The sequence below is a fragment of the Ambystoma mexicanum genome, chromosome 1p, assembly GCF_040938575.1.
Source record: "Ambystoma mexicanum isolate Mex_15411 chromosome 1p, UKY_AmexF1_1, whole genome shotgun sequence".
In the NCBI taxonomy this organism is placed as follows: domain Eukaryota; kingdom Metazoa; phylum Chordata; class Amphibia; order Caudata; family Ambystomatidae; genus Ambystoma; species Ambystoma mexicanum.
Window position 1 is genome coordinate 629766460 of NC_090921.1, and position 23719 is coordinate 629790178.

The 23719-nt window shown below is 44.4% G+C and overlaps 1 protein-coding gene across 1 annotated transcript in view; it reads left to right on the top strand.

The window, feature by feature from the left end:
* LOC138577442 (duodenase-1-like) overlaps window positions 1–22399 on the top strand; it is a 110612-nt gene extending 88213 nt beyond the window's left edge. Inside the window, exon 4 of the mRNA XM_069649626.1 lies at window positions 21938–22399. Within this exon, the coding sequence (XP_069505727.1) occupies window positions 21938–22138 (201 nt within the window). The 3' untranslated portion in view covers window positions 22139–22399. The remainder of the gene's footprint in view (window positions 1–21937) is intronic.
* Window positions 22400–23719: the final 1320 nt, after the last annotated feature.

A 23719-nucleotide genomic window follows, 5' to 3' on the forward strand; every position in this document is an offset into this window, starting at 1 on the left:
ACATCACCATTCCACCTGACATCATCAGCTCACACACATCATCACAGGCAGTCACCATATAACACTGCCCTTATTAGAAGATATTGTAAGCCTGAAACGTGGAGGAGAAAGGCTGGAAGCTGCAGAACTGACTAGACACAGGAATACATATTCTTGCAAGGCACAAGATGGGCTGCTTGACTTGGAGTCAAGGAAGTCGCCGAAGGATAGCTCATGTGCGTAGGACACATTCCTCTTAGAGTAGGTACAAGAGAGAACATTGCGAATGCCAAGTAGTGGACAATTCAAAGATGCAGAATGGCACATGAAGATGGAGCGAGCAAATCTCCAGTGCCAAAAGGGGTAATGACACTCTAGTAAAGTAAATCAAATAGTGCTAAATAAGAGACAGAATGGACAAAGGTGTGGTGGCATGGCCCTGTGCTGTTATCTGTGCCCACCAGCACTCCCACACTCAGGCAGGAGATGTCTGTACCATTCAATATATAGTGTCATGTTTGCTGTTTCATTTCACTGGAAATCAAACAGTGAAATTACGTTGTGCTCCAAAGTATCCCTGTTTCTTTTAAAGGGATGTATGTAGTGCAAAAACATTTGTAAATGGATGAACTGTGGAAGTGTAACAGAGACTCTGCGTTGACTCATGGAGAACATCATCCCGATAACAAAGGAATTCTGTGCTATGTATTTTATTTTCATGAGAATAAGGGAAATGTTGGAGAATACGTACAGATATAAATTTTGTTTATGAGTCAATAATCTACCATCATCTGAACTGTGTTCTTGGCCACTCCAAGATGCAAACCTATCATAGATTGTGTTGGATGCTTGCACAGTCAGAACCATCGTTGAGCTGGACCAAAGTTCCTGGGTACATCCCATACGTGGTAAATGTGTCTTGAGCCCGCTGGGAATGTTTTCTGGTTTGTGCACGATTCCACAACCATTAATTCGTTGCAGAGAGAAGCTGTGACATGTGGGCAGTTTCCACCATTTTATTTGTCACAAGGGACAGTTTGAATAAGCAAGTGCTCCCTTGTTTGTTCAAATAAAAGAGTGGTGGTTTATGAAGGCCATCTCCTAAATGTTCATTAGTTGAATAAGAAAAGCTTGCAGTAGTAAGATGATCGTGAGATCCAACCAGTGCACGAAGTAAAAAAAAGGTGCAAATGTCCATTGCTAGATCAGACAGAAATGGCTTTCGAGAGTGGTAGCAATATACTTCTGTACAATATTTACGCAGCTACACCTCTTCATGCCAGTGAGCACCCTTTTGCACAGTTTGTTACTTATCTGGGAGAAGATGCTCCCTTGTGTTAGGCAGAAACCTGTGCAGTTCCCTCTGGGACCACTGCAAAAGATTTAGGACTACAGGTGTTTGGCAGTAAACCCACTTGGTAGCAGTCTGTACCACACATATTCACTTGGTAGCTGTGGCTGAGCAGTCAGACTCCCCTCAAGAAGAGTTAGGCAGTATACAGAGAATTCACAATAGGTCAAGAGCACACAATAGAACAAGTAAACACTGACCAGGGCTTGGTGTAAAAGAGATATAATTATTTATTTAAAACCACATCTAGAAAAAGACACAGGCACTAATAATAAGCAATTCAGAAACACGGTCACTAAAAGATATACACTCCCTTAAAAGAATATTAGACAAGTCTTAAGTAAAGCCCCACTTATTTTCAGACAGCGGTGAGCGCTTAACGTAGATGGCACTCTAATAGTTCGTTTTAAAAAGGGAGAGAAAAGCAGAGAACAAATTGAAACAGATCCCAACACTTTTTCACGAACACAACAAGAGAGGAAGGCAAAGTAAAACCGTGAAGTTAGAGTTCAAGAGGCCGGATCCACTTTCAGAGGATCCAAACGAAATGTATCCAAGGTCACACGGTTGCAGTGCACAAAAGTCTTGTAAGGGTTCAAAAAGGAGTTGGACCACAGAAAGGGACCAGTTAGAGGGTCAAGGCGGCCAGCCCAGTCCAGAAGGTTAAGGAGTTATTATTACCTTGTAGCAATCTTTAGAAAGGGAGGCCTGGCGGACACGGTACCTTAAAGTAGTGAGAACGCTCCAGCGGGGCAGTTGTTCCTGGCAGCAGATGCAAGTCGGTGCTTCGTCCGGGGGAAGAGAGGATCTCGTAGGGGAGGAAGACAGGAGTCTGTTGCACTGCCAGGGAAGAAACCAGCCGCAGAGTTTCTCAGGTACAAGGAGCAGTCCGTTGATTCGCGGTTCAGTGGTGAGTGGCTATCCGGCTGCCGGGGTGCTTGGCACGGGCAGTTCGACCACAAACCAGGCTGGGGTGCGAAGAAAGAAAGGTAAACTGGTTGTGCCCACCAGTCAGGGGAAGAAGCCTCTCCAGCCGGGAGATCTTCTATGTCGTCGGGAAGTGGTGAGTCGGTTCTGCAGGGCTCCACCGGTGGTGTCGTCATGGTAGGTCGGCTCAGCTTCTCCCTCGTCGGATTCTCAGGTCCTGTGGCGACTTCTGAAGTTCCAGTCCCCAAAGCGCTGCTTTTATGCAGCATACCCCCATTCACTCAGCCTAGCTGTCAATCAAACATGCTAAGTGGTGAGCCGGCCGGCTCACCACTTGGGCCAATCACACAAGAGTGCGACCTGAGTTACCAGGGTAACTCGGTCCAGGGTGCCTAAACCCCCTCCAACACAACCTGTGGTACCCAGACAGAGTGGCCCAACTTTTGGAGGCTTCTGTGGAGAAGCCCACCAAAAAGTGGAACAAAAGGGCTCGACTTGGGTTGGAGTCACAGAAGAGAACACAGACGCCATTTTAGAATCGAGTCTTGCCAAAAAATACCAACTGGAGAATTAATATTAATTAAATAAACCGGCAGTATGTTCGAGGCTATGAGAATTAAATAATTAAAGTTGGTAGCCTCGAACAATGGGAAAATCCCATAGGAGAATATTCGCGGTTGAATATAAAAAGTAGTTTCCACTGCCACCAGCCAAAACTCGATCAGGGGGGACGGAGACGTGCCCCCTCGACTAACAGACCCCGGGGCAATCGAATTGCCCCGACCAGTACGTCCACAATATGATCGTTTGTACTGTTTTCTGTTAATAATTTGGGACTAGTAAAGCCAATGGTGACTTTACATGCCCTGGGAGACAGTAGTCAGTCCCAGGGTATGGAGTCTAGGGTGGGGGGTCACTATGACGCCCCTGTGTTACTGCACGGAGGGTGCTGTGTAACACACATAGTAAAAACACATGAGACCCTATGGAGTAAAGGACCCCATAGTCCATAAAACACATTACCAGTCAAAGGAATACCATTTATCATGTCCAAGAGTGGGAGAAAAAGAGTCTCACTCTTGGCAGGAGGAAAAAAACAAAACTCCAGAAATCCAGCAAAGCTGCTGGGCGACTCACTAGGTTAGGAAATTCAGCCTAATGAGAGAATTCTCCCTAACACTCACCCCCCCAGACTAAGGGACAGTAGGATTTAATCCACTCCTGGATGAACCTCATACCTCTAGTCGATGACATACATCCTAGAGAGTCCATCAGCATTTTGATGGTGACACCCTGACCTGTGCTCAATGGTGAAATCAAACCCCTGAAGGCAGATTGACCGTCTCAATAGATTTGGATTTCCCCCTTTCATTTGCATTAACCATCTCAAGGGTTGGTGGTCAGTCTGAATGACAAAAGTAGATCCATACAAGTATGGTCTAAACTTCTTCAGTGCCCACACAATAGCAAAGCATTCTCTTTCGATTGTTGCCCACCTTGTCTCAGGATCCTTCAGCTTTCGACTGATGTGGAACCGGTGGAAGAACACACACTGGAAGCACTTCTCTGCTATCTAAACCACGCCCGATGGAAAACACGTGCTTCGCGTTATTCTGCAGCAGCAGCAGGACGCTCACCGAGTCGGCTCCTGCATTCCAGGTCCAGAGTCATCTTCAGCTTCCGCGCAGCAACCTCTGGATGAAGAAAGACACAGAACAATACTTACCAGATCCCGGAATCCAGTCACCAGCAAAACCTGCAAAGAATAAACATAAGGTTAGAAAAGTGCAACTCGCTCGCAGCCGCGCCCGCTTACCTGATCTATCCGTGATTGCAACTGAGCTAACTGCGGCCTTCTCTTCGGCAGCTTCTCTGCACCTGAAAGGCAAAGGACATCATTAAAAAGGGGTTTGAGTGAAGGCAGTCGCATTCATCTTAACTTACCAGTTTTTGCACGCGCAGTAGCGGCCGCATCAACCTCAGCATCCCGGCACCTGAAAAACAGGAAAAAGACATTATTTGAGGTGCCATTAAAAGCGGCCAACGATCATTATACTTACGTGCATCGGCACGTGCAGCGGCAACGGAAAACTACGCCCACAGCATCCCGAGGCCTGAAACAAAGGAAAAGGGACATTATTGAGATGCCCATCTTTTAAAGCCTAAAGACTACAGTATACTTACAGGCATCCGCTCGTGCAGTAACGGCGGCATCGCTCTTCGGCATCCCAGCACCAGTGCCACAACTAAGGCCGCAAAAGACTTGAGCCTCAATACTGAACTCATCCAGTGACGTAACTGTAATCCACGCACCCCTGCACCAGACGCAGGATGGAGAGCTCAGCATTTATACGCCTAAGGTGAGAGCTCGCCGAGACAAGTAGAAAGCTAGGCTGTGGGAGAAACTGGCGATTGGTGGGAGAAGGAATCCCATCAAACAGTGATTAACCCTTTTTCTTCCACCTGCAGAAAACTTACCCTTCAAGTCAGACATTCGATAAGAGGAAGCCCAGTCCTGAGAGTCGTCCGAGCTCTACGCTTCTCAATTCAAGAAACGAAAGCAGCCCAGCCGGGATCAGCGCCTCCGTGGGGATCAGGTGAGCGTTACATTGGGGTTGCCCAAGTCCACCAGATAGTTGACCTCTCCAAATTTACCCACAACTTTGAAGGGTCCCATCCATTTGTCTTGCAAGGCCCTCTGCCTTGTGGGAATCATAACGCGAACTAGCTGATCTTGAGTAAACTCAACCATGTTAGCGTTTTGGTCGTGCCAGTGCTTGACCAATGCTTGTCCAGCTTTCAAGTTATCACTTGCTCCTGCCATCATCTGTGACATTCTCCTGCGGATACCTATCACATAGTCAGTCACTCTGACTGGCTTGGGGGAAGGAGCACTCTCCAACCCCTCCTTGATCAGGGCCAATGGACCTCTGACCGGATGACCATAGAGAAGTTCAAAGGGAGAATAACCTACTCCCTCCTGAGGGACTTCTCTATAAGCAAAGAGAAGGCAAGGGGTCAAGCCTGGTGAAAGTGAAAACAGGGAGGCAAACTGATTCAACATAGATTTGCACTCTTCCTGTTGCTCAGGTGCCAGATTTGAAGAGAGATTTACTCCTTCAATCTTTTCGTCCAAAGGTAAGCCGCTGAGGAGATCAGGAAGAGCTTCACTCTCTTCTTCTTCCTCTGATGATGCTAGAAGCAAAGCTCCTACCTCAGGTCTGGAGACATACGCTTTTAGTCTGTTGGTGTGGAAGACTGTTGGAGCCTCCTTGGGTGTCATGGGCGCTACTCCCGAGGGGCCAGGACTGGCCCAGCGCCCTCGGAAGCAGACCCGTCTTCCACTACTCCGGACCCAGCAGACCCCTACAGGGGCCCTTTGGACCGTGTCCTGGCGCCTTTGGCGCCAGGCTCATGAAGGGTTTCAGTCCCGGCGCCATAGGCGCCGGGCTCATATTGATAAACAGTGTAATAATGCTTGGGTGGACTTACCTGAGGCAGACCATGCTGCATATTTACCCAGAACAAACCAGTCTGGTTGAAGTCCCCAGCCATCAGGGCTGGGAGGAACTATTCCCTCCATTCAGGAACTCTTTTCTTACCTGGGTGGAACCGGTGGAAGAACACACACTGGAAGCACTTCTCTGCTATTTAAACCACGCCCGATGGAAAACACGTGCTTCGCGTTATTCTGCAGCAGCAGCAGGACGCTCACCGAGTCGGCTCCTGCATTCCAGGTCCAGAGTCATCATCAGCTTCCGCGCAGCAACCTCTGGATGAAGAAAGACACAGAACAATACTTACCAGATCCCGGAATCCAGTCACCAGCAAAACCTGCAAAGAATAAACATAAGGTTAGAAAAGTGCAACTCGCTCGCAGCCGCGCCCGCTTACCTGATCTATCCGTGATTGCAACTGAGCTAACTGCGGCCTTCTCTTCGGCAGCTTCTCTGCACCTGAAAGGCAAAGGACATCATTAAAAAGGGGTTTGAGTGAAGGCAGTCGCATTCATCTTAACTTACCAGTTTTTGCACGCGCAGTAGCGGCCGCATCAACCTCAGCATCCCGGCACCTGAAAAACAGGAAAAAGACATTATTTGAGGTGCCATTAAAAGCGGCCAACGATCATTATACTTACGTGCATCGGCACGTGCAGCGGCAACGGAAAACTACGCCCACAGCATCCCGAGGCCTGAAACAAAGGAAAAGGGACATTATTGAGATGCCCATCTTTTAAAGCCTAAAGACTACAGTATACTTACAGGCATCCGCTCGTGCAGTAACGGCGGCATCGCTCTTCGGCATCCCAGCACCAGTGCCACAACTAAGGCCGCAAAAGACTTGAGCCTCAATACTGAACTCATCCAGTGACGTAACTGTAATCCACGCACCCCTGCACCAGACGCAGGATGGAGAGCTCAGCATTTATACGCCTAAGGTGAGAGCTCGCCGAGACAAGTAGAAAGCTAGGCTGTGGGAGAAACTGGCGATTGGTGGGAGAAGGAATCCCATCAAACAGTGATTAACCCTTTTTCTTCCACCTGCAGAAAACTTACCCTTCAAGTCAGACATTCGATAAGAGGAAGCCCAGTCCTGAGAGTCGTCCGAGCTCTACGCTTCTCAATTCAAGAAACGAAAGCAGCCCAGCCGGGATCAGCGCCTCCGTGGGGATCAGGTGAGCGTTACATTGGGGTTGCCCAAGTCCACCAGATAGTTGACCTCTCCAAATTTACCCACAACTTTGAAGGGTCCCATCCATTTGTCTTGCAAGGCCCTCTGCCTTGTGGGAATCATAACGCGAACTAGCTGATCTTGAGTAAACTCAACCATGTTAGCGTTTTGGTCGTGCCAGTGCTTGACCAATGCTTGTCCAGCTTTCAAGCTATCACTTGCTCCTGCCATCATCTGTGACATTCTCCTGCGGATACCTATCACATAGTCAGTCACTCTGACTGGCTTGGGGGAAGGAGCACTCTCCAACCCCTCCTTGATCAGGGCCAATGGACCTCTGACCGGATGACCATAGAGAAGTTCAAAGGGAGAATAACCTACTCCCTCCTGAGGGACTTCTCTATAAGCAAAGAGAAGGCATGGCAGTAGAAGGTCCCACTTTCTTTTAAGGGGGTCCTCTAAAGCACCTATCATGCTCTTCATGGTTCTGTTGAACCTTTCAACCAGTCCATTTGTCTGAGGGTGGTATGCGGTTGAGAACTTGAAAGTAACTCCGCAGGTTTTCCACATGGCTTTCATGTAGTGGGACATAAAATTTGATCCCCTGTCAGAGATTGCTTCCTTAGGAAACCCAACCCTGGTAAAAATACCAAGGAGGGCCTTAGCCACAGCCGGGGCTGTAACAGTCCTCATAGGAATTGCCTCTAGCATGGTCTACTACAACAAGTATAAACCTGTTGCCTGAGGAAGTTGGAGGATCAAGGGGACCAACAATGTCAATCCCTACTCTCTCAAATGGGACTCTCACAACTAGGAGAGGCATTAAAGGTGCCACATTCTTGGAGCAAACCTTACCAGAAGTCTGGCAGGTGTGGCAGCTCCTGCAGTATTTATCTACTTCGGCCTCCATCTTTGCCCAATAGAAGTAGAGTGAGAGCCTTTCCTTAGTATTCTTGAAACTCAAGTGACCAGCCAAAGGAATCTCATGGGCTAACTGCAAGAACTGTGGTCTGTTCTCTTGGGGTACTACAAGTCGTTTGTGGTTCCCAGGTGCAGACTCGTTGGTTCACTGTAGAAGAGGCCATCTTCCCAGTGTAACCTATACTTTCCAGGCTCTTGCCCTTCAGCCTGGGCATCTGCCTGGTGGCGAAGAACTTCCAGAGTTGGACATTCTCTCTGTCCCTTACTGAAGTCTGCCCTGTTGGGTCCACCTTCTGCCAGTAAAAACTGCAGCTCAGGATGGTCAACAGGATCCAGATCTCCAATGAGTTCCTGGCCTTCCACTAGCTCTTCTTCAGAGTCTAGTTCAACCACACAGGGTTGTACCTCCCTCTCAGCCTCAGCTGGAGGGGGAGTAACAGGTGTAACTTTGGACAACCTAGGGGAAGTCCTTGTTGGCTGCACTGGAGTGCTGACTGCTGGTTTCTGGTTAGAAGTTTTAGGTTTCCCCTTTGCTTCTGGTTTCTTAGAGACAGCAGCTGACATCTCTTGTGGTGCAGTAGTGATCTCTTTCTTCATCATCTCCTTGGGAGTAACTCTCATGGTTCTCTCCCTTGCAGGTCTGGTGAGCTCCTGTAACCTTTTACTAGGAGTTCTGGGGGTATGTGACACTACTCCAAGAGTTTCCAAGTCATTACCCAGCAGAACCCTTCCTGCCACCTCACTTTGTATGCTGACATGTATCTTCACAGTCATGTCATTACACTGGATGAGAACTGGTAATTGGGTAAGCATCTGCACAGGCCCTCCAGCTAACTTGGTGAGGCGTTTGGGTGCCTTAGCAACATCCTCAGCCTGAAAAAAGATTTGTCCACCACAGTTATGCTGGCTCCAGTGTCCCTGATGGCAGGAGTCTCCTGACCATTCACCTGGACACTGTCCTTATAATACTCTTTAGTATTATCTGGGATAGAATTATAGACATCTAAGTTCTGTTGTTCCCACAGGCCCAGAGACACTAAAGAAACACTGGCTGAGACTCCAATGAGTTCATCAGCCAGTAATAGAAAGTTTCCACTTGCCATTTGAACTTCCTCCTCTGGAGCGAAGGCTAAGGAGACAAGCTGGACACCTGAAGGTTTACCCTTACATCTGGGATCTCCTTTCACATGGTCAGTAGAGCCACAAACAAAGCATTTACCAAATGCTTTCTGGAATGGTGGCTTGTTCTTACCTCCTTCTGGCTTGGCACCAGGAGGTACACTAGCCTGGTTTGGTTTCCCTGGTGGCTTACCCTTTTGGTTCTGTTTGGGGCCCTCTTTGGAATTGGAATTATTGGAATTCTCTTTGGAGTCCTTTTTCGGCGGTTTCCCCTCATCCTTTTTCTGAGTAGCCCCAGAATCCTTGTCAGTGGCCCTGTTGGCAACCCACAAGTCAGCAGCCTTAGCTAACTTCCTGGAATCTAATTCCTTTGAATCAGCCAAGTGCTGTCTGAGCTCAGGAGAGCAGGCATCATAAATTGACTCCAACATTACAAGATTCTTCATTCCTTCATACGTGTTAACTCTGTAACCCTTAATCCATCCCTCTAAGTTTTTCAAACTTTCACTCACCCAGGTAGCCCAAGGGGTACCATCATGCTTTTTGAGGATCCTAAACCTCTTAAGGTACTGGGAAGGGGTCTTCCCAAATCTAGCTATCAAAGCTAGCTTCACACTTTCATAATCCGTCTTATCCACCTCCCCCAACTCCATTACCACATCAGTTGCAACAGGGGGAAGCCTAGAGAACAACCAGGGAAGTAACTCATTCCCTGTGATGTCCTGGAGCCCATGATTATACTCAAACATTTTCAACCAATCCAACACATCCAATCTAGGTTCATACATACCCACTAATTCCGTAGGCATCCGGGGTCTTTTGGGACTGGAACTCCTAGAAGAACCAGAGGAGAGAGAAGCATTTTCCACAGACAACTTTTTCATTTCTAACTCATGATTAAGCTCTAATTCTCTGAGTCTTAACTCAGCTTGCTTCTGCTCAGCCTGGGCATTCATTCTTCTGAACTCTAGCTCTTGGTTTCTTTCAGATTGAGCTAAAAAACGTTTGTACTCTAATTCAAGCTTCATTTTTTCAAGTTCAAAATAAGCAGGGTTACATGTGGGACCTGGTATAGGCCCAGTAGGTACAGTAGGTAAGGCAGACAGAGGCTCAGAGTGGCTAACTTCATTAGGTTCACTTTCCTCTTCTGACTCATTCTCAAGACTTTGATTTAGATCAATACCATCACTGTTTTCTACATTTGCTGGTGGGGGGGGGGTCGATTCCTCTGTACCACCCAGACTTTGGTTTTCTAACAATCTTTCTATAAGTTCCATTTTCTTGGCCTTCTAAGAGAGATTCTTATGTCTACACAATACTTTTAAGCAATCAGCAGTTTTGGCAGACAATGAGTCTAGGGTATAACTCTCCATAGCAGACATAGTTAGAAAATCAGCTTTTTAGTGCAAAGCTCTGTGGTTAGTTGTCCTAAAGTGTTCAACAAGCACTCTAAAGTGTATACCCAATACAGATCCCACCGCCGTACACCAGTGTTAGGCAGAAACCTGTGCAGTTCCCTCTGGGACCACTGCAAAAGATTTAGGACTACATGTATTTGGCAGTAAACCCACTTGGTAGCAGTCTGTACCACACAGATTCACTTGGTAGCTGTGGCTGAGCAGTCAGACTTCCCTCAAGAAGAGTTAGGCAGTATACAGAGTATTCACAATAGGTCAAGAGCACACAATAGAACAAGTAAACACTGACCAGGGCTTTGTGTAAAAGAGATATAATTATTTATTTAAAACCACATCTAGAAAAAGACACAGGCACTAATATTAAGCAATTCAGAAACACGGTCACTAAAAGATATACACTCCCTTAAAAGAATATTAGACAAGTCTTAAGTAAAGCCCCACTTATTTTCAGACAGCGGTGAGCGCTTAACGTAGATGGCACTCTAATAGTTCGTTTTAAAAAGGGAGAGAAAAGCAGAGAACAAATTGAAACAGATCCCAACACTTTTTCACGAACACAACAAGAGAGGAAAGCAAAGTAAAACCGTGAAGTTAGAGTACAAGAGGCCCGATCCACTTTCAGAGGATCCAAACGAAATGTGTCCAAGGTCACACGGTTGCAGTGCACAAAAGTCTTGTAAGGGTTCAAAAAGGAGTTGGACCACAGAAAGGGACCAGTTAGAGGGTCAAGGCGGCCAGCCCAGTCCATAAGGTTAAGGAGTTATTATTACCTTGTAGCAATCTTTAGAAAGGGAGGCCTGGCGGACATGGTACCTTAAAGTAGTGAGAACGCTCCAGCGGGGGCAGTTGTTCCTGGCAGCGGATGCAAGTCGGTGCTTCGTCCGGGGGAAGAGAGGATCTTGTCGGGGAGGAAGACAGGAGTCCGTTGCACTGCCAGGGAAGAAACCAGCCGCAGAGTTTCTCAGGTACAAGGAGCGGTCCGTTGATTTGCGGTTCAGTGGTGAGTGGCTATCCGGCTTCCGGGGTGCTTGGCACGGGCAGTTCGACCACAAACTGGGCTGGGGTGCGAAGAAAGAAAGGTAAACTGGTTGTGCCCACCAGTCAGGGGAAGAAGCCTCTCTAGCCGGGAGATCTTCTCTGTCATCGGGAAGTGGTGAGTCGGTTCTGCAGGGCTCCACCGGTGGTGTCGTCGTGGTAGGTCGGCTCAGCTTCTCCCTCATTGGATTCTCAGGTACTGTGGCGACTTCTAAAGTTCCAGTCCCCAAAGCCCTGCTTTCATGCAGCATACCCCCATTCACTCAGCCTAGCTGTCAATCAAACATGCTAAGTGGTGAGCCGGCCGGCTCACCACTTGGTCCAATCACACAAGAGTGCGACCTGAGTTACCAGGGTAACTCGCTCCAGGGTGCCTAAACCCCTCCCACACCCCCTGTGGTATCCAGACAGAGTGGCACCACTTTTGGAGGCTTCTGTGGAGAAGCCCGCCAAAAAGTGGAACAAAGGGCTCGACTTGGGTTGGAGTCACAGAAGAGAACACAGACGCCATTTTAGAATCGAGTCTTGGCAAAAAATACCAACCGGAGAATTAATATTAATTAAATAAACCGGCGGTATGTTCGAGGCTATGAGAATTAAATAATTAAAGTTGGTAGCCTCGAACAATGGGAAGATCCAATAGGAGAATATTTGAGGTGGAATGTAAAAAGTAGTATCCACTGCCACCAGCCAAAACTCGATCAGGGGGGACGGAGACGTGCCCCCTCGACTAACACACCCCATGGCAATCGAATTGCCCCGACCAGTACGTCCTCAATATGATGGTTTGTACTGGTTTCTGTTAATAATTTGGGACTAGTAAAGCCAATGGTGACTTTACATGCCCTGGGAGACAGTAGTCAGTCCCAGGGTATGGAGTCTAGGGTGGGGGATCACTATGACGCCCCTGTGTTACTGCACGGAGGGTGCTCTGTAACACACATAGTAAAAACACATGAGACCCTATGGAGTAAAGGACCCCATAGTCCATAAAACACATTACCAGTCAAAGGAATACCATTTATCATGTCCAAGAGTGGGAGAAAAAGAGTCTCACTCTTGGCAGGAGGAAAAAAACAAAACTCCAGAAATCCAGCAAAGCTGCTGGGGGACTCACTAGAATAGGAAATTCAGCCTAAAGAGAGAATTCTCCCTAATATCTTGACAGGCAATTTCGCAGCAATTTGCAAAGACCCACACATGCAAAATGTTATCTTTGTACCAGTCGTTGCAAATGTCATTCCTGCACTAGTTAGTTGGTGAAAATGTTGCAAAAACGATCTCCACTGTTGAAAAATTGGCCAGCGTGCCAGCTGTTTCTGAATGCAGCGTGTGGAAGGTGTATAATGAGCCCCGTGTGCCAGCTACAGGGTGTGTAACTTGAAGGTTGTAGGGCGGAAACCCAACAGAGGTGACACGGCATTTCATCTTTAGGAGTTGGATAACATGTGTGTGTACAATCAATTCGGGTAATAATAATGAAGCTTCAAGTTCAAGAGGCCGTTCAGACTGATCAAGAGTATTTTGACATGTCATGTGTGGGGATTGGGCCCCGTGCAGTAGGAAAGATGTGTGGTAGGTGCCTGCATCTGTCTCCATTGTCAGTTGTTGGATATAGTGTTGTTATAGGAGTGATGGTTCTAACTCCTACTTGAGCTCTGTGTTGCCATGTTGTGCATTTTGAGTAGTGAGATAATGATTCCTGGGCACACCTTAATAGAAATGTAATTGAAGGAAGTTTTTGGCACACAGAATGAGGCCAGTGTAGTTGAGTGTCTTTATTTGAGTTGTGTTATGTTACATTGTGGTCATGTTTTGACAAGTTGAACCTTCAGACACTGGCAAGTGATTTTGTGGATTATATATTTATTTATAAATTCTGCAATGAATTTATTTTAGCGAGCATTCATTTTTTTCATCTTTGGTGCTTGCGTGCAGTCTTTGCATAGGATTTGTCTGTGCATACCTTATGCACCATGCCTTTTGTGGTTGTGTCGTGTTTTTTGTGCTCTTTGTTTAGTGAGTCACTTTCCTATACATTTTCATTACTGTTCTGTGTTGGAGAGAGGTGGTGGTGTTAGTGGCGAGGTGTTGTTAGTGGCGAGAGTTGTTGGTGGTATTGGTCTTACATAAGGAGTTAGATACATTGAGACCCAAGGGGTTAGATACGTTTAGACCTCCATGTGAACCTCCATGTGTTGTATATAGTTCTTTGAGAAGAAACATTAAAGAATATGGATGATAGAGTGGGGACTCGCACTGCAGAGACTGGGTGCTCTGTACTGTGGGTGAGGTTGTGCCTGGATGTGGCAAGTCTAGGGTTTGGCCGTGGCAGGCTCTTACGGACCAAGCAAGGTTCTTTATAGGTGGTTGATGTGAGTTAGTGAAGTCTATTGCTCATGGGGAGCAGGCTGTACTTGTGGGTGGCAGCCCTAAGGTCCTGGGGGAAAGACCAGGGCAGAAGGAGTATTGTTCCTTGGTTTATTAGTTTCCTTGTGCACATGTGTTGGGTTTTCTGTTTTCTTCTTTTGAGGAAGGAGATGTGTTGTGGCCTAGCACCTAGATTTGCACCTGGCAGGATGAGCTGTGTGTGAGTGTGTGTGTGTGTGAATAGTGGAGCTTGGAATGTTGGTGTGAGGCCTGGAATCTGGGGACATAAGGGTTCTACAGATGACTGTTGGGGAGAGATGGAGAGAGAGCCAATGGGAGTAGAAGCTAGAGACCTGCTCTCCTTACTTACCTTCCTATCTGATACTGTAACAATAAAGCAACTTACCTTTTCTACATACCTGGCTCTGGAGTGGTTCCTGTGTCCAGCCTGAAGTTGATGCAAAATATCACAGGGGGGTAGAGGGGCACTAACTTTTCAGAAAATGTTATAGTATTCTGGCTGTGGTCTGCATTTCTTAATATGAAATTAATATCTTATGTTGAGTGTGTAAAAACATTTCAGCTGCAGAGGGACAAAGTTTGTCTCAAGACCACTAGAGACAAAAAAGGGAAACCAAACAAAACAAGACCTGTCATATGCTGAAGGGCGGTCCCTATGTGCACTCGTGAGGGATATATATAAATCGCAGGTGTCGCAGGTGTTGTTTCACGTAGGTTCTTAGGATTACAATGTGTTTCAATCAGCGCCCCAAATGGGCAATTCAACTTTCAATACATTTAAATGAAATCAGTCAAACATGAGTTTCAATTCAAAAGGATGATTTTAAAGAATGATTTTCAGGCAAAAAAATATTTTGTTACAAATCATACACAGGTTCGTAAAAACAATGTCATAGATCAACTTCTTAGCAGTGTTCTCTGAGTTAACCAAAAAACACCAAAGTGCATGTAAGAACGAATGGTTTGTTCATGCAGGTTAAATCAGTTTGATCAACAGAGTCCAGTGTATCACATCTCAATATAACATCAAAGAGTAATGTGCTCGATTCCACACTGTCAGATATCATGTGGTCCTGCCTCAACTTGATCAAAATATGTAGGCTTTATCAAAGATGTTATAAAAAAGATGCCAACGCGTTTCGGAATAAATCCTTCTTCAGGGCTGATGCTGCCTTGCTATAATTTCAATTTCCAACTCCAGATGTGTATCTGTAGACCACACATAGAGAATATGTTTTACCAATAGATCCTATTAGGCTCAAATAGCACTAAATTATAATACATTTAAATTAACTTGAAGTGACTAACCTTGCTTCGCCTTAAAGATACTTGGCTACAGTATTCAGCTGATGGCGGCTGTAAGAGGAGTAACAGATGACTTGGCTCGATGAGATGAGGCTTAGGAGGGTACAAAGTCCTTAACCGTCAGTGGTTAGAGTACCAGCATCCCATAAGCAGCCCGGTCATATGGCCGAAGATATAAGAGCTGGGGGAGCATAAGTGATAAATGTCACTGCACTGTGTCTATATATATATATATAGATATAGATATAGATATAGATATATATATATACAGTTGTGCATGTAACAGGCAGCTTCCATAAAGGTGCGTTGCCTAGGGAACACGGTGTGGTCAATACAACCAACTTCATCACACATAGATGTAAAGGGCATTATTCATTCTCTCTGAGAGTCATATGACTCTTAATAGTGTATCCTATAAATATAGGGCAACCGGAATGACCAATGCTGTGACTAACATACTCGCTAGATCCAACGCCATGGTGGGCTATGTTATTATGGTTGCTAAGGGACCTTAGCAAATATGCATACCGTTGTGTGCGCACTTTATTGGTGTGTATTGCATTGTCAAGGACACGCCTCATAGTGCTAGCATCAGTATACCTATAGTATAGTATACCTAAGTTCCAATAGCACTTGGCTTTCTGGACTCCAACCATTGTCAAGGAAGATTTAATGTTAAACTCACTCATTGGGTACTCTTTTAGAACACTAGCAGGTAAATTCAGTAATGTCTTATTAGAACGGCTCTCCATATGCAGCAGGTCTTCTGCTCTCCTCCTTTCCCACACTACTGCCGCATATATCAATTCAGGTAAGATTTTCATTTCCTATACCTTAATCACGGACGAGAGGGAGAACCTTGAATAACTGGTTTCAAAGTGCTTAATTGCACCTACTTGCTGTTTGCTTTCAACAACTAGTTTTTCAAGATAGGTCTCTCAATTTATTCAGGGGGCCCATTGTATCTCCCAAATAGTTATATCGTTGGACTTGTTTGAGTGAGGTACCTTGTAACCATCATTTATATTTCTTGGTGGAATTCCTGTTCCTGCAAAGGTGGACAGTTAAGTAAGCAGACCTTGTAGACCGTAAGGATTAAAATTCATCAAGATGAGATCATCAGTATAACTAAGCCAGGCGATTTTAATATAAACCAGTTTAGGAGGACAGGGTTCTGCTACATCCAAATAATTGGATAAATCAGCCAATCCCCACAACAACGAAAGACACCACACATAGCCTCGCACAACAGCACATGATGACTACCAATCAACGCTCAGCGAACGGTGTAAACCGATCTGATGGTGCCAACAGCACATCACAGCTCTCTTGTATTTTCCCCCGTTCAGTCCTACTTACTTACCCTACCCTTTTGCCTTTCAGATCCATCAGAGCGCAAGGGGACCACTCAGGTGGTGATAGTGTCAGGTATAAATATCCTTTAACATAACATAACAAGTAAAGGTTGAATAAAGACCGGCCAGGATGCACCCCTGCTTCAGTCCAGTGGTAGTCGTTATGCTATCTGCAAGGTCACTCCTCATGTTTAATCTAACGGACACAAAGGTATCTTCATTTGGCTTGCGTACCATATCAAGGAGCCCCAAAAGAATCCCCCAAGCTTCCAGTTTCCACCAGACAGTTGCAGCACTAAAGTCCACATAAGCCACATATAGAGGCTGCTATCTAAAGCACCATGTGGTCTCAATCATGGTAGTTAGTTGCAGGATTTTATCAATGGTAGAACAATATTTCCGGAAGCCAAGCTGGTTGAGAGGGTAGTACCTGATTCATTTTAGAGCCAATAGTCATTTCTTCTAACAATACTCTAGCGAATATCTCAGCTGGCGTATCCAGCATTGCTAAGATGCGGTAGTTGATGGCACAGTTATTGGGATCTCTCTTGTATACAGGTAGCACTATACTCTGTTAACCATGTTTTTGGTAATTATCCAGTAAAACTGATAGGGCCTCATTACAAGCATGGCGTTCTGGGAACTACGGTACCGGTAAGCATGCCGGTACCGTAGTTCCCGGGCTGCCATGCTACAGGCTGTGCTCGTGGGTGCCTGACAGCCCGCCAGGTTTTTCCTGGTGGGCTGACCGGCACCCGCAAGCACAGCACGTCGGATGCACCGGCACAACTCTGCATGTGCTGGTGCATCCACGTCCCCATCCCCATACAGCCCTATGGGGTAGAATAGCGATGAGGAGGCCCTTGATTCCGGCACCCGAAAATGGGCAAGTACCGGGTCCGCCTAACTCTGCATGACCTGGTTCTTTCCCATTCACAGGTGGTGGAAAAAATGCGACTCGGGCAGCAGCCGTGCCATTTTTAATGGCACGGCTACCACCGCCAGACTTGTAATGAGGCCCATAGACTTAAACAGGAGGTGCAATACGGCACTCCATTTCGCTGGATTAAATTTCATAAGAGAATTACAGTCCCCATCTGGGCCTAGCGTGCTTGAATCCTTAAAATGGTGGATAAATGAGGCAACGTCTTCAACTTTGTATTTATACTGCCATTTATCATATACCCTGCAAAGTATAAAATAAGCAGTGTTGTATAGTAATTTGCTACGCAATTCTGTAGTTTTATTAAATAAAGGACGGTTTTGTAGCACAGCTAGCTATTTAAATGTCATTGCTCAATGAAAGCGGAGCTCACCCTTTATTCCTCTCTTACCCTCAGGGCTCATTCCACCTTCTTTAATCTCTTCACTGCAAATACAAAGGGGCTAATGGAGAGAGAACGCAGCAGTGATCATCTCCTCCATTCTTAAAAGCGCCAAAACCCGGTGTGGGAGTGACAGGGAAGAAAGGTTCTTTCTTTTTGAAATAATTGCAAACCAGAAATAATTGGTAGGATACTTTTCATAAGCTAACTATATCCTATCTGGCCAAGACCAGTATGTGTTAACTTTCTTTTTTTAAAAGACAGTCGTTCAAATCCATTTAAAAAACTTTAGTTATTACATAATGCATAATTACATTTTTGCGACTTTAAAACACGGCATTGTCTCCATGTTTTGTCAGTAAAGTTTAGGTTAGTTATCTAAATCTCATAGTGTAAGCTATATTTAATTTTGTTGGGAAGATTCATCATGTTGATGAGTGAACACTTTTGAAAATGTACATAATCACACAGCCAAATGCTTTTGATATCAATCCTAGTTCTATGACATGCTGATTACATAAATCTGTGCAACTGGTGCAAAACCCATGAGCTTATCCCAAAAAACTTGACATTCTATTTTATCACCCTTTTGCTTTATACTAGATACCCTGATAGTGAGATGGTTGCAAAACTATTCCACCTAGTTTGCCCAGTTCTCTGCTTGCTATGCCATCCACTCTGATTAGTCTCTTACGTTCTTTCCTCTTACATAATGAATACACAAAGCTAATTAGATGTTTATGCAAAGTTGTGATCAATAGTTTCATCCAGTCGGTACATCTAGAAATCTACTGCAGTACCATACATTGTAGTTAGCCTCCTTAGCTTGCATTACTCTATGATTATGATTGCATTATATATTAGCACAAGTGGGAGAGAGCTGGCCAATCCAGAGGCTGGGAATGCAAGCCAAATCTTCAAGTAGCTAACCGAATTTCATACCGGGCAGCTGCGAATTTGCCCAGCCTTCACCCTGTCCTTGGAGGTGGTGCTCCAGGCATAGTCTCCACTGGCGAACCACACCTCAAAACCCTGCCCTCACACCACCTTGCTCACCTGCATATCCTGCAAATAGTCATTTTGAATTGTGGACATGTGGGTAATTTCTTTTTTAAGGGAAACAGAAATTGCACAAAGTCTTGTTCCCTTAACAACACACAAATGTGTCAGTGCTCCAGATGGCAGCTCTGACTGCTATTAGCAATAAATACGACTTTCATGGCACAGGTCTGGAATACCGTGCTTGTGTTTACCTGACTCGGGTTTGAGGACCGTTAGCAGCACTGCTCCACCCCCCCCCCGAAAGTGGAGGACATTGAGGACAGTTGATATCAATGACAGGCAAGGACCATCCTGTACACCTGAAGCTGACAATTATCCTGCCTTCTGCAAAACCATACTACGCACGTTGCAGGCTATAACTTTGCTTTAACATTGTGAACCTTTTGATTTAGGAAACCTCTGAACTTCTCCTTATACAACAAATAATGGGTCAAGCATACGATATACACATTGCCATGTGCAACACTGCGCCCAGCTGCACAGAGCCTTGCACTGGACATTGTTTTCAGAGCCTTTTTATCATATTTATTTATTTGTGTTCCTTCATGCAGCTAATTGTTTACATTTTACAGATACTCATCTCACTAATGTCTTACTTCAGCAGTATACAAATATGCTTTATTGTTGCTTAATTTATGTCTTGGATACCAATAACTTCTGGTGGCATTTAAAATATTAGTACAAATTTGCTAATCAAATATTTTTGTTTGCTAATCAAGTCCATTTTAATTAGCAAACTCTGCTGATCCATTTTTAAAAACAAATTTATCAATCACCCTGTTAATAAGTGTTACTTCAATTGAGGTAATCCCCAAGGTGTAAGTATGTGGGCTTCCCACGTATCCTTAGATGCCCCCAGTAACAAGTTAGAGTTGCTTGGTTGATTATTAACAACCCTCCAAAATGCTCACTCATGCCTTTACCCTACTATTTCATTGAGGTTTCTCAAGCGCTCTAGTTTTAACTCATTTTGATGGGCACATAGCCAATGCTGGTAGCAACGTTATTGTGAGTTACAACGAGTACTAATCAAAAGAGGGTCATTACCTTGTGTAATTGCCTGTCTTATTTATTTTCTCAGAGCACATGTATGTATAGACCTGTCAAAATGATGTTTATGAAACTTTCTCTGAATAAGTGTGTTTGAGTGAGCCCTGTTAGTACGGGGCACTGAGGGAAAGGAACATTTGACAACTGTACTAACCATGGTTTGATAATTCTCTGTTAACTCTTATGGGGTTAGTGAATTGCCAAAATCCTTTTTTGTTGGTAATTAACCCACAATGGTCTATTAGGTTCAGTCTGGTTTATAAGAATTTCTGCTACAAACAAGAAGTAATTATTCGCCTGGACCATCTTAGGTGGTTTCCATATAGTATGGTTACCACCAAAGTTAATATCTAAGTCGACAATTCCTTCTTTTGGGGATGATCTTAAACCTATCTCATTGCTGGAATGGTACCTAAGAAGTAATGGGAAATTATCACTTTCTTTTCTTCCCTACTTAGTATTTCTAAACCTGCAATAAGGGAGTAACAGCAGGATTGAATAGAGATATGATTCAGAGTCAACACACTCCTGTCCGAGACCCTGGAGTATCCTCCCGGTCTGTCTCCTCTAACTCTCCCATTCAACATGGTAATTCCATGAGTCTTCAAGAATAAAAACCATTTATGACCTTTGGCGTTATATCTCCAGCCTTTGAGTTGGGCATTGGGGATACCTATGAGGGTCCAGTATCAACTTGCATGTGATAAAGGTGTTTTGCATTTAAGTCCCCCAAAATAATTATGGGAAAGATGCCTTTCCAGGGAGTCTCCTCCACTAGCTATTCATTGGTTTCCATGATTTCCTGAGCATTTCCCATCCCAAAGGGATCATAAATATTAATCATTAAGACCCTATGAGAGTTGCCCAACCACTGCCCCGTGATGATCTCTGCTAAGACCAATTTTGAGTCAAGATCATCTTTACAAATATCCAGTTGATTTGAGACACTCAGCAGAAGACCTCCCTTGGTCTACCGCTAGAGCCAAGCATTGCCAAGGACTCAATATGATTATGACCATCACATATCAAGGAAACTGTAGCCCAGGTTTCCTGGAGGGCCACAACCGCAAAGTTATCAATATTATCCCACAATCCATCTTTTTCTAGATAGTGCATCACTCTACCGTGTATGCAACAGTTTAATTAATTTAGTTAAACACATCACCATAGGACCCATGCGCGTTGAAACTTTATGTCTCTTTGCACAGCTCCTAAAAGCACAAGGGAGCATGGACCCATTGCCCATGGATTTCTCTCACAAGTAAGACAAACATTCTCTTTTAGAGATTCTGAAAAGGTTCTTTCAAATCTTTTCTCCCTTACATTTGTTTACGTCCTTTAATATTCAGGAGCAGTGGCCTTATTTTACAATGTGTTTAGCGATAAAGAAATCCAGACTAAAAGGTAACTGACCTATTAAAATTAGCTTAAATTCATGATTGAAAAATTTTAACTATGGCATCATCTCCAGATAGAGTAGTAGTCTCATATTTTTATCTAATTTTAAGTAGCAAAGAGGCAATGCTAAAATATGGCAAATGGCGCAATAATCAAAAAGAACAATGCCAAAGCACAGTAGCCTATGTAACTTGCCCCTGAATAAGATTCCCCTGAAGAAAGTTCTGACTATTGGGATGTAAAACATTTTGAGCCATACAGGTTCACCAAATAAATCTAAATGGAAATTGAGTTAACATTGTTTATTGTGTTAAGTGTACAGGTTTGGAAGTGTAGTAATTGATTGTCTCACTGGGTTAATAGTTTTGTGGTAATTGATACACTTAATGTATTTACTCATTTCTTTTTCTGTTGGATTCTGTGAAAAAGAAGATAGTTATCAAGCAGTCAATATGATCAGCATACATTGAAAATATATACTCATACTGTAAATTTGTCCTGCTTTCTCTGCTAATATAAAATGATTTTATATGTCATATGTATTAAATAAATACTGTTGTAGTAATTGAATATGCAAACCAAGATGCGTGTAACGAAGGGTGATCTATTTTGTTCGATGCACGTGTAAAGAAGCAGCCGAATACCTCTGCAGGAAGTCCCACCCCTGTTCTGTCAATATGTTGGAAACCGGAAGTTGGGACATGTGCAACGCCAGTAATGATACCTATACCACGAAGAGCATTTGAAACAAGGTATCCACTGAGAAAACCCTACATGATGTATCCCCGAAGAAATGACGGTCTCCTGAGGGAGATCCCTGAAGAAGTGTGAAGATTTGAAAAGGAGAGGCTGGTGACGTCACAAGAAATGAGAGTGACACACTGAGAAGGATGACCAAGGAAGAGGATGCACAGACAATATAGAATCTGATGGCGAAGTAAAGAATTGAGAGGACGTTCATGTGCAGAATGAAGGTTGCATGTGTGAAGAAAAACTGCAGAAAATACAAGTCATTTTATAACTGTACAGATGCCATAAAGCAAGTAGACTAAGTAATCATAAGGCTGGGTATACGTAGTGAATAGACTGCAGGCGGTGCCGCCTATATATATATATATATATATATATATATATATATATATATATATATATATATATATATATATATATATGTAGAATCTGGACATTCAAGGCCACAATTTTAGTAAGCTCAACCCATGGAGAAAGAAGGATTGATAGCTGCTCGTGTGTCACAGCAAAGAATAAGCCGAAGCTCGAAGATGGACCAAAGGAAGACTGCTTGGCCTGGTGTGAAAGGCTAAGAGCAGCAAAACATGGTTATCAGTCCCTGAAAAACAATGAATGTGAGACGCTGAGGCATCCCTTGTTAAGTTGCTAGGGGAGAACACCATGAGGGCCATGTTTCTTCATTTAAGACAATTAAATGCTATAAAATGGTGCCAAGTCACGGTCTTCTGTCACGTGAGTCCAAGATGGAAATAGATGTAGGCATGCAAGCCTGAACCTTGATAAGAACGTGCTCACACTTCCTTATATTCCCAGAGATGAGAAACAACTACAAGGCCAAGTTCAAAGACAATTTGAATGGCAGAAGGCATGAGTGATGATAGATGGTGTGCTAATTGGGTGGGGAGGTACAGTCAAGTCCACCTACCAGCACCTGGGGTGCCAGCTTGTGTGCTGCTAGAGAATCGAATGTTACAGAAGGGTACAAGTGAGCCAAAAAATTGTAGAAGGCCATATAGCAAAGGGCCTTATAGTTTAATAGCCAATGGTGTGCCATGTAGCTAATAACTGTTGAAGATAACTTGCACTAAGGGAGAGCATAAGTTGCCCACCTGACTGTAGACACCCAATCACAATCCTATCCCATATAGAAAGTATACTTAGATACTCCCGTTGAACCAATCACAACCCTGCATAGGTTTTTGTAGTTTGCCACGTAGTATGATGTCACGCATGACAGGGTTTTATTATAAAAGTATAATTTTTATGAAATGTATTGAAATCGTGCTGTGCGACATCCGTTGATGTCCGTTGTACTCCCTGTTTTAGACAATTGAGAATAAAACAGACATTTTGCCAACTTCCTGAGTCAGTCTTCATGTTTGGTGTGAGAGTTATTCTCCATCCCATCCATCATACGATGTGTTACCTTAATTAAAAAGACCATAAGGGTTGACATGTAGTATAACATGCGATAATCGGAAATCCCATCTCTAGGTCAGTTTGGGTCCCTCTCTAATGTATGTGCAAACAATGAATTAGCAACATTGAATCACTCACAGGAATTCAAGACGTGTTGGTGGGATTTTCTGTACTGCATGCTGTTGGTAACAGTGGGAAACGGGTTCAACATATCTCTGTTTCAGAGCTATAGTTTGACAGAAG